At 37.7% G+C, this 12,515-nt stretch overlaps 1 protein-coding gene across 1 annotated transcript; it reads left to right on the forward strand.

The window, feature by feature from the left end:
- Positions 1 to 6,134: 6,134 nt before the first annotated feature.
- LOC117372636 (hyaluronidase-2-like) lies at positions 6,135 to 9,757 on the forward strand. Its single transcript, XM_033968458.2, has 4 exons — positions 6,135 to 6,148; positions 6,893 to 7,784; positions 8,501 to 8,590; positions 9,431 to 9,757. Exons 2-4 carry the CDS (start codon positions 6,903 to 6,905, stop codon positions 9,755 to 9,757), a joined length of 1,299 nt encoding a protein of 432 aa, XP_033824349.1. The 5' UTR covers positions 6,135 to 6,148; positions 6,893 to 6,902.
- Positions 9,758 to 12,515: the final 2,758 nt, after the last annotated feature.

Genomic DNA, 12,515 nt, shown 5'->3' on the forward strand with positions numbered 1-12,515 from the left:
AAACGTTTTAAATGCTTTTGTTGTTAACATTTACTACTTTCTACATTTATATACATATGGAAGACATCAAATATATGATGCTAAATATATGGAATTGGGTAGTAAGGAAAAACTAAAATATAAAAATAAAGTAAATAAAGTATTTTTAATATTTTTAAAACTGATCTCCTCAAAGCTGCCACTCTTTGTATTAAGAAATATCAGAGGAATCATATCCTGCAAAACAAAATCATGTCATTTATACAATCACCTGCCCCTGTGGTAAGGCCTATGTGAGTAAAACAATGGCAACCATTTTGTGTAGTGTGGTCCAAAGCAAGAAAAAGAAATTATCTGACAAAGGCTTTTTGATGAAAAAAAAAAGAAAAAGTTTTGGACAACGGCCATGTACAGTGAGGCAAATAAGTATTTGAACACCCTGTGATTTCACCCTGTGCAAGTTCTCCCACTTAGAAATCATGGAGGGGTCTGAAATTTTCATCTGAGGTCCATGTCCACTGTGAGAGACATTCAGTGTGACATCATTGTATTATGTATTTTGAAGCTTTACACAGCGTCTCAACTCCATTGGAATTGGCGTTGTAGAACGTTTGAAAGAGGCAGTGTTTATTGCATGACTAAATCGAGAAGTGATTGTTAATAAGACATCATTCTGTGTTATATTTATTAAAAACTACACAAGAAAAAAAACAGAAAAGGGAAAAAAATAATATTCAAACTAATCTGCACAACACTAAAAAAACGTTGATCTGGTTTTCCAATTTTTGTCCAGTTGACAGATTTGAAATTTTCTCTTACAATGGATTATGCCTGGACAATGGGGAATTACAGGCAGACCAAGGTTTACTTTGCTTTCATACCTGACAGTTTTGACTGCTCACTAGTGGTCAGCAGTCGAAACTGTGAGGTATGAAAACAAACTAACTGTGGTCTGAAAAAATAGTCTATTAAAATAAAATGACTGAATCTCCATCATCTCTTTTAGGCATCATGTGAGGCCCTCTCCTCGTACTTATCCTCCACTCTGGGTCCGTACATGGCTAATGTCACCGCGGCGACCTTCCTCTGCAGTCAGGTGCTATGTCAGGGCAAAGGTCGCTGCATCAGGAAGAATTACAAGTCCGCCCACTACCTGCACCTGAGCCCCACCCACTTCAGGGTCCTCAAGTGCAGCAGTAAGTATGTGGCAGTGGGCAGGCCCTCCGAAGATGAGCTGAAACAATGGGAGGACCACTTCACCTGTCAGTGCTATGCTCAGAGCTGTGGGCCCAAACTGGTGCCTCCAAAAGACATTCAAGAGATCTGGGTTTAATGGACCAAAGGGTAAACAGCACCCCCTACTGGGTCAATGGAAAAGTAATTGCAGTAATTCAATAAAGGTTATATATGTTTTATATTATACAATCAAAATATATTAACATGAGTTAAATGTTGTTTTATGTAAAGGTACACTATGTAACATTTTCTGGTCAAGGCTCTGTCATGGAAATGTTATTGGTTTTTCCTGGAATGTTCCACAGTATGGCATTAAACTTCACTTTTCAGTGCTATTATGCTCAGAGCTATGTGTCAAAGTAGTACCTCCAAAAACCATCCAAGAGATCTGGGTTTAGAGGACTGAACGGTAAACAGCACCCCCTGCTGGTACAATGAAGTTATCCAATAATAACAGTATATTGGGATTTTAGAATAGAATTTAATATAATAAATTATATAATAATATTATTGTAGTATTTAAAAGCTTGCATTAAATTTTGCTGTCTATAATTAAAGGCCATGTACCTGATTTTTCTCATGTGTTTGAACAAAATTTGTCATACCCCAGTAGATTTATTGTGCAAGACATTCTTGAGGTCAAAATATGTCCGCTGTGCAATGCCTGCATCGAATTATGAAGTGTTTTGACCAGGAAATGCACATAAGCATGCTAGTTGTTGTTAGTTTTATCATGCCTGAAAAACTACTCTGATCTTTGAGAGTTATGAAATGTGCTTATAAAGTTATCGTGGTGAATAATTAGGATGCTCAAAATGAAAGATAAGCAAGGAATAATGTTTAGTTTAAAATGAACTAGTCGTGTTTTTCACACTTTTAAGACGGTAAATATCAGGTACAGCACCTTTAATGTGTATACATACATGTAAACAACAAAATCAGAAACAGAAGCATTAACTGAAAGATAGAAATTTGTATTTAGAAATCGCAATTTGTCAATTCTGAGAAATGTGAAATATTGTGTTTATTATTGTAGCAATAGTAGTAAATAAAATGAGGTCATAACAAACATACTGCATACAAATGAGCAACACGGGAGCAGAATTATACAGTGTGACGCTGTGAGTGTATTTACTGACAAAGAACTTGAAAATGTTGAAACCCAAGTGCATGATGACATGAACAAGAGTGAACCAACACAGTGTTCACAGATAGTGATTTACGGTGTGGTGTTACACAGATGGGACTGCACACCAAACTGTCATAGGAATATTACCATATCTACTGAGACATCAACTAGTTGATACTTTCTAGTTATTATTATTTTATTTGATAAAGAGATTTTTTGTTAATAATTTACTTGAATGTTGATATGTGATGCCTCTTCCATGCAAAAAACGGGGTGAATGTGTAATTTCAAAAATCACATACAGCATTTTATTTTAAAGACAAAAAGTTCATTATTGCCCAAATAACTGTACAATTCTCTCTAATACTTTAAAATGTACACCCACCATTAGCTGCTTCTTGAGTCTTTTTATATTGTAATACCCATTGTTCTAACATAGGTGTGCTATTGATATCATAGTAAAAGAAAAAAGAAAAAATTTGGTCAACTGGACAAAAAGATTTCTTTCTTTTTCTAAGGATGATAATGGGATCAGACTTAAACTTTAACTGTCACATCAAATCAATGACATCCACAGCTTTTACCATCTTAACCTCCTAGGCGTGTGGACAGCACATTTTGGGTCGTCTAGGCCACAAAGCAAATTTTTAGAAGAACAGCATACAACAACAGCAACAATGCAAAAATGTTTAACTTAGAATATTTTTAAGAGTTTATAATGTTCAGTGTGATATATATATATATATATAATTTCTTTTTTATTATTAATTTTTTTTTTTTGTAAAGGCACATGTCTTCCTGCTCCTGTCAGCAGCACTTCACATGAGACACATCTGTTGTTTCTACTGTTTGTAGAGAATAGAGGAGCTGGGAGGACACTGAGAGTAACACACCTGTTTGTGTCCAGTTTCTGTTTGTTAACTAGGTCTATTGAATTACACTAAGTGTGAACTGTGCCATATTACACAATTATACAGGCGCCTAATGGCTGCTCTCACACCTATTAACATACTGGCTAGGCCTATTGTTTTCCTTGTTTTGATTTAGGTCTGACGATGGAGCTATAAATCAGAGATCAATAGTGGCCCCCATGAATGTTCAGAGATAGATTGTCTTTCCCAACAAACATTGCCTCTTTAACTCCCCTCTCAAACTATTTCTTTTGTTTGGCTTGAACCTGTGCCTCACTATTTTCAAAGTTGTTGATACTGGCAATTTTGACAGTCTTTTGTGACTAGGTTCAGAAGGAGGGTTATAAAGGTAAAAGCTAGAGCCAAAAAAGTTACTGGAGCCACAGGTTAAGCTTAAGTAAAATGTATTGAAAATAACATTAACAGTAACATTTATTTGCAAAACAAAATATACTCCAATATCCTTATCTGAGCACAGATTATGTAAAGTCCTGCCGTCTTAGTAGTCAGTTATTAGTTAGTCAAGTCAAATATCTTTTGATGCAGTGTGGACCGTCCTACCACACTCCATTTGTCTGTAGTGGAGGGAGAACAGCCTGCTCTCTCAGAAGACCAACTTTGTTTCAGTTCAGTTCAACAGTAAGGCTCACCATCCCCTCGTCAGGGAGAAATCCAGTTCCAAGGTCCACTCTAAAAAACCTAGCCTGTATGGAGAACAGGGCTATTACTATAGAGTTTGTATTTCTATCGTATTATTATGGTCATATTATTAATGCACGTGGTTTAAAACTAACACTTTAACATTAACAATTATTTTGACCAATCGTATTCTTCAAATGGGTCTTTTCAGTGTAGCTTATAATCATAAGGTGTAAAACATATATATCATAAAAGCATATTCAACATCAAATGTTGACATTTTAAAGAATTAACATGTATAAACCATAAACTATGGTAAACTCTTCTTTTATAGTACAGGACCTTTAAAAATGTACTGAAAAGCATTGTAATAAACCATTAGTCTGACTGATGAAAAATAACATTCACATTTCTTTGCAATGAAATAAATTTGTATTTGCAATATAATCAAAGATAAACAAATGCCCATATCTGTGTTTTTTACAGTGCAGCATCACCACCGGGGCAAATGAGGACAGCAGTCACACACTCAAATCACACCGCGGCTGTATGAATACAAAGTTTTGCTTTAATTGTATATTTTAATGTTCTCGTGGCTTATTTTCTCTTTTAATAGCGCTAAATTGTCCATAAGCCACATTCTAGACGTGCCCGTGGAGAGCACAGCTCACAGGGAAACCCCGTGCATTTTCCCCGTGGCCATAATGAGGTAGTTTATCTTTAGCGGCTAAATTAACCACAAACTAACACACACTCCAGCTCCATATAGAGTCACTCACCGACACGCTTCGATGCTACATTTCCCAGTTCCTTCAGCCCAGCTCCCCTGCAGATCTAAAACAGTGAATTTATCTTTAGCTTGTAACTTAACATTAGCATCTTAGCTCCCAAGTTAGCGGTCGGTTTTCACTCACCAAGTTGATTAAAATCCACAGTGGTCCGGTCCTCTGATGTATCGACTCTCGGTTTGATGTTGACGTATTCAGATTTAGTCAATTGGTTTTCGCTCAGGTTCAAGTTGCGTATGTGCTCTGGTCTCTCTCTATATACAGAAAAAAAACAAATGCGCGCAGCTTCTGCACTGAGGCACGTGTTGCGGCCTTGAGCCAATAAGGATTCAGCATGTGTATTTATCACAGGTGTGGGGTTACTCAGCAGAAATGACATGAACACGATCAGAGAGGCGACTGCTCTGGGGGCAGCTGGAGTTGTGTCCTGGGGAGACATGAACATCACTGACAATGAGACTTCAGTCACAGCTGTTTTATGTGCTTTTGCATGTGTCTGATTCACTCCAAAATGGTGGATAGGACACTTCAGTTCAGGTAGACGACTCACCTGTAGAAGCCATAACTGAATGAACTGCTGAGTCTGAGCTGTTCCTCCAGTGTGACTCCTCAGCTCTCTCTCCACAGGACTCTTGTTTTGACGCTCGCCGTACCTTGGAGCAGTGACATCCTAAATGAGCACTACATCCTAAATGTCTCCATGGCGACGCAGCTGTGCAGTGAGGCCCTGTGCCAGAGCCGGGGCTGCTGCATCAGGAAGCAGTGGGACAGTGACCTGTATCTCCATCTGGACCACGGGAGGTACCACATAGACAGGCTGAGGAGAGGGGGGCCTCTGGTGGTGAGAGGGGAACTGTCCCAGGACGATGTGGACTACTATGACAGGTGTTTTGCCCAAGGACACAATGATAGTATACAATAGTCAAGCTGTAGCTGAACTGCTGACTTTCTGGGTGGTGGATAAGCACAAGCTCCTTATTTGCCAAATTCAGATTTCTATGTATTCCAAATTCAACATAAACACAAAAATTCACATCTTGATTTGACAGTGATGACCTCTTTAAGTGTTTCTTGGAAAAATAAAATAAAAAATCCATTGACGCATCATTTTAATTTAGTCTTCTATGAAAGTACACTTTTAGAAGTTCCTCGTTTTAATGTGTTTGTTGCTCTGAAGACAAAATACTGAATAGTAATCTGAAACAACAGTATTAGTGTCTGATAATCACTCAAAGCATTACTTTAATTGTGGACATGCTCCCTGCATAGTCATATAACAAAATATGTACAAAATGGTGAGAAATGACTGAGAAAACTATGATATGTATTTTGTTTAAATTAAGCACTTCTCTGGTAATATGAGTAGTTTCCTGTAAAAAAAAAAAAAAAAAATGACGCTGAAGACAATATAAACCACAGACCTGACATTACTCAAGAGACAGTCATCCGAGATACAGCAACTGCAGGTGAGACACTGTTTCTCTTCATCATTAAAATATATATATATAATTAAAATAATAATAATAATAATAAGACTGTTTTACGCATTTTGTATTTGTATTCATTTTAGTCATTTCAGTAACAAAAAAAACAACTTTTTAAATGCTTCTTTTTTCTTAACTTTTACTACTTTCTACATTACGACGCAGTATAAGGGTCAGTTGAATAAAATAAATTATGCGGGCGCTACGAGAATAAAGTCGTAGCATTTCAACATTAAAGACGTAATTTCACGAGAATAAAGTCAAAGCCTGAAAAACTCGTAATTTTATGAGAATAAAGTCAGAGTACTACAAGAATAAAGTCGTAATATTAGGACAATAAAGTCGTAATATTTGGACAATGGCCATCTGTGTGTGCTCTGTATTTTTCACTTTTGAGTTGCTGCTTCTTGCATTTGCACCTCTATAAGGACATTTGTGAGTGTTTTCTGTTTCTGAAATAATTAATAACAATAGAGTAGATCCAGATCACTGATAGTTTGCCTGAATTACACTGTGAGATAATAGGGTGTTATGGCACAAAGCAAGCTTTGAACTCAAATAAAGAAGGGTATCTTAGTCAATTTTGAGTCCACATATAAAACACAATACATCTTACTGTTCATAACGTCTATCAGAAAAAAGCTTTATATAAATAATTATGGATACATACAAGTTTATTTGGATTCTCAATTGAAATCTTCATTTGAAATTGTGTTATACTTTCAGAGGCATCATCATGCTCCTGTCTCTTCTATCTTTGCTCTCCTTCCATTTGGCCCTTTCCTTACCCCAAACTGAGCCCCCACTATTCCCGAATTACCCTTTTATTTCCATATGGAATGCTCCGATGGACAAGTGCTCCCTACCCCCAGACATGGCATCATTTCAGAATGTCACCTCCCCCAAGGACCCGGGACAATTCCTCACCCTCTTCTACGACAGCAAGCTTGGACTATACCCAAAATACAATCACATGCAAGAATACTGCGGCGGCTTGCCCCAAAATGGCAACCTAACTGCTCATTTGACCAAAGCTGCAATTGACATTGACGCACATATTGCACAAAATTTCTCACAGGGACTGGTTGTGATCGACTGGGAGGGTTGGCGCCCCCTATGGGATCAAAACTGGATGTTAAAACGTATTTATCAAAATTTCTCTATCCTGCAAATTCTGGAAAAGGAACCTAAACTATGTGGCAAGAGTATTATTGAAGAAGCTAAAACACAGTTTGAAACTGCCGCAAAAAGATACATGCAGGAGACTTTAAAACTTGGTAGGGAAAAGTATCCAAATTATAGATGGGGGTTCTATCTTTTTCCTGATTGCTACAACTATGATTGGAATAAGGATTTTGACTATACAGGGAAATGCTCCATGAAGACAAAAGAGCAGAACAACCAGATGTCATGGCTGTGGGAGGCTAGCACAGCTCTGTTTCCGTCCATTTACCTGGATGTAAAACTGAGAAACTCGCCCCGTGCGGTTAAATTTGTCCAAAACCGTGTCCAGGAGGCGCTGAGGGTGGCTGCTCTGCCTCATGAGAAGCACGCTCTCCCGGTGTATGTCTTCACACGACCACTCTACAGAGATCAGAACACAGTCTACCTCAGTGAGGTGAGGAGGAAAGGGGAGGAGGGGCGGGGTCTGGATGACTAAAGGGTGAGAGGGGAGGAGTGGAGTTTGGGGGACTAAAGAGAAGCATGAGGCAGGAGGAAGGGCAGAGTTTGAAAGAATGCTATTATGGCTACAGTAGTGGCTCTCAAACTTTTCACTCCAAGTACCACTAAAGTAAAAACTTGGCTTTCCGATTATCACCAGATTTCAATCAGGCTAAACATATATATAACCGTATTTTTCGGATTATACGTCTCTCCGGAGTATAAGTCGTACCGGTGAAAAAAATGCGTAATATTGAAGAAAAAAAACATATATAAGCCGCACTAGACTATAAGTTGCATTTTTGGGGAAATGTATTTTACAAAATCTGAGACCAAGAACAGAGATTTTATCTTCACAGGCAAGTTACAATAACAATAAAACAGAACAACAGGCTGAATAGCTGCACAGCACGCTAATGTAACACATAGACAACGGGCTGAATACATGTCTGTTATGTTAATGTGAGATATTAACAGTTAATTAGATACGGTACGCTAACGTAATATATGCCGACTGGTCCACAAACACGAGAGACACAAGAGTTCTTTTCACTGATGTTTACTGTGGTCTTACTTCTTTGTCACAGTTTGCATCGTAGAACTAGTCAGGTCATTAAATACAATACTGTCTATTTTTGTTCTTTGTAATCACTACATGTTTTGTTTGTACAGACAGACTTGGTGCACACGGTTGGAGAGAGTGCTGCTTTGGGGGCCGCTGGGATCATCATGTGGGGGGCTTCAAGTGACTACAACAACAAGGTGAAACTACGACAAATGTTTTTTTAGATCTTCAAATAAGTAAAAACAGGAACATTAAGATGACTAGTCAAACAGTTGTTGCATCACAAGTTCCTCTTTGACCACACCCACAAAGTTTATCTAGAGTGCCAGAAGTATGAACAGCAGATTCAATTTCATATAAGGTTTTTAGGAGAACTAGAATGTTTGAAAGAGGGTGCTGTATGAATAAATGGAGAAATGATTGTTCACAAGGCATCATGCTGTGTTACATTTATTAAAAACTACACAAGAAGAAACAGAAATGGGGAAAAAAAAATCATATTCAAACTAAACTGCACAAAACTAATACTCTAGAAGCCAAATGTTTTCATTATGCAATGTTCTGTGTACAAATGTTGTATTTATTTAAAACGTGACTGAGTCTTCAATGAAGTTCATGTGGTCTTCGGTTAATTTATTTAAACAGATCATTTTTTCAGACCAGCGTTTATAGTCCGGGGCCTTTTACTAAGTGTGAACTGAGTTATATTTAGCATCAGGCACAGTGCACACTTAGTATAGCTCATTAGACCTAACCTACAAACAAACTCAGCAGCAAAACATCTTCACTCAAACGACTTTTTATCCCGTTGACAGATTTGAATTTTTCAATACCTGAATAACTGAGGGATTACACAGACAGACCAAGGTTTACTTTGTTTTCATACCTCACAGTTTGAACTGATCACATCATGTGACCACTCCGAGGAAGAGTGCTGGTGAGCAGTTGAAACTCTGAGGTATGAAAGCAAACTAAACCTTGGTCTGAAAAAATAGTCTATTCAAATAAAATGACTGAATCTCCATCATCTCTTTTAGGCATCATGTGAGGCCCTCTCCTCGTACTTAACCTCCACTCTGGGTCCGTACATGGCTAACGTCACCGCGGCGACCTTCCTCTGCAGTCAGGTGCTATGTCAGGGCAAAGGTCGCTGCGTCAGGAAGAACTACGAGTCCGCCCACTACCTGCACCTGAGCCGCACCCACTTCAGGGTCCTCAAGTGCAGCAGTAAGTATGTGGCAGTGGGCAGGCCCTCCGAAGATGAGCTGAAACAATGGGAGGACCACTTCACCTGTCAGTGCTATGCTCAGAGCTGTGGGCCCAAACTGGTGCCTCCAAAAGACATTCAAGAGATCTGGGTTTAATGGACCAAAGGGTAAACAGCACCCCCTACTGGGTCAATGGAAAAGTAACTGCAGTAATTCAATAAAGGTTATATATGTTTTATATTATACAATCAAAATATATTAACAGGAGTTAAATGTTGTTTTATGTAAAGGTACACTATGTAACTTTTTCTGGTCGAGGCTCTGTCATGGAAATGTTATTGTTTTTTCCTGGAATGTTCCACAGTATGGCATTAGACTTCACCTTTCAGTGCTATTATGCTCAGAGCTATGTGTCAAAGTAGTACCTCCAAAAACCATCCAAGAGATCTGGGTTTAGAGGACTGAACGGTAAACAGCACCCCCTGCTGGTACAATGAAGTTATCCAATAATAACAGTATACTGAGATTTTAGAATACAATTTAATATAATAAATTATATAATATTATTCTATTTTTTGCCATCTATTTAAAATCTTGCTGTTTATAACTAAAGGCCATGTACCTGATTTTTCCCATGTGTTTGAACAAAATTTGTCATACCCCAACACAAATGTTGTATAAGAAGCTACACAGTGCAATGTCTACATCTAATTATGAAGTCTTTTAATCAGAGAGTGCACATTAGCATGCTAGTTGTTGTTAGTTTTATCATGCCTGAAAAACTACTCTGATCTTTGAGAGTTATGAAATGTGCTTATAAACTTATCGTGGTGAATAATTAGGATGCTCAAAATGAAAGATAAGCAAGGAATAATGTTTACTTTAAAATGAACTAGTCGTATTTTTCACACTTTTAAGACGGTAAATATCAGGTACAGCACCTTTAATGTGTATACATACATGTAAACAACAAAATCAGAAACAGAAGCATTAACTAAAAGATAGAAATTTGTATCTAGAAATCGCAATTTGTCAATTCTGAGAAATGTGAAATATTGTGTTTATTATTGTAGCAATAGTAGTAAATAAAATGAGGTCATAACAAACATACTGCATACAAATGAGCAACACGGGAGCAGAATTATACAGTGTGACGCTGTGAGTGTATTTACTGACAAAGAACTTGAAAATGTTGAAACCCAAGTGCATGATGACATGAACAAGAGTGAACCAACAGTGTTCACAGATAGTGATTTACGGTGTGGTGTTACACAGATGGGACTGCACACCAAACTGTCATAGGAATATTACCATATCTACTGAGACATCAACTAGTTGATTTAAAAATCAGGATTTCTTAAACATTCTAGTAATTATTATTTTTATTATTTCACTTGATGAAATAAAATAAAATATAGATGTTTTTATTTAATTGAATGTTGATATGTGATGCTCCTTCCATGCAAATACAGAGGGTGAATGTGTAATCTCAAAAATCACATACAGAATAGCATAATATTTATACACAAACCCTTAAATTTTGATGAAAAAAACTGTACATCTCTCCACCATTGGCTGTTTCTTGATTTTTTATTATAATTTATAATTTTATAATAAATATAATTTATTTATTATAATGATCCATTGTTCAGTATGGGAAGGGCTATCATAGGTGTGTTGTTGATACCATAGAAACACAGGAGCAGAAAAAGGAAAATCCACTGGACAAAAAGCTTTTTTTTTTTTTTTTTTTTTCCTAGGGGTAATAATGGATTACCCTCTCCAAACGAGCAGTAAGACAGCTGCAGTACATCCAGAACGCTGCCGCTCGGGTCCTGACTAGAACCAAGAAGTACGAGCACATGCGTCTAGTGCTCAGGTCTCTGCACTGGCTCCTGTGGCTCAGAATAGACTTTAAAGCAGCTCTGCTTGTGTTAAAGTCTCTCCATGGACCAGCACCAAAGTACATCTCCCACATGTTAGTGCCATATGAACTATCTCACACTCTGAGGACTTCAGGGACCGGCCTCCTGCTGGTGCCCAGAGTCAGGACTAAACATGGAGAATCAGTGTTTCAGTTTTATGCATCTAAAATCTGGAGCAGTTTTCCTGAAGATGTGAGACAGGCCTCTACTTTGACAATGTTTAAATCCAGGCTCAAAACTGTTCTGTTTAGCTTTGCATATGACTGAAAGGTTTTTATCTTCTCTTTTAATGTTAATTTTGTGATCATTCTTTCTGTTTTGATTGTTTGTATTGTGATTTTAAGCTCTTAGCACTTTGAATTACTTTGTGTAAGAATTATGCGGTACAAATAAACTTGCCTTGACTTGAGTGAAGATGTGTCGCTGCTCAAGTCACTTCTATAGTTCTGGTCAGATTACTGGTGGACACTTGTCATCTATCTGAAGGGAGGAGCTGGACACTGAAACTAACACACCTGTTTGTGTACAGTTTCTGTTTGTTAACTAGGTTTATTGAACTACACTAAGTAGGGCCCCATTCCTGTTTAGAGATAGATTGTCTTTCCCAACAAATATTACTTCTTTAACTCCCCTCTCAAACCATTTCTTTTCTTTGGCTAAACTCCGTTCCTCACTATTTTCAAAGTTGTTGATACTGGCAATTTTGTCAATTTTGTCTTTTACTCCATACATGGCAGATCTTACAGGGACCTAGGCAAAGATAACCAGTCCTCTCTCATTCACCTGGTTTACTCTTGGACTGAAGGAGGGATATTTGACTAATTTTGGAATCATATTTCGATAAAGTGTATTGCAGTGTAGTAGTCACAGGTGTGTCATTGTTCCAACCATAACCCAACGACATGGCACCTGCCCCATAACTTCCTGTGACTAACAACATTTGACTACTTCCTTTTAACCAATTACTCATTACTGCATTACTTAACTAG

The sequence above is a fragment of the Periophthalmus magnuspinnatus genome, chromosome 6 (assembly GCF_009829125.3).
Source record: "Periophthalmus magnuspinnatus isolate fPerMag1 chromosome 6, fPerMag1.2.pri, whole genome shotgun sequence".
NCBI lineage: Eukaryota > Metazoa > Chordata > Actinopteri > Gobiiformes > Gobiidae > Periophthalmus > Periophthalmus magnuspinnatus.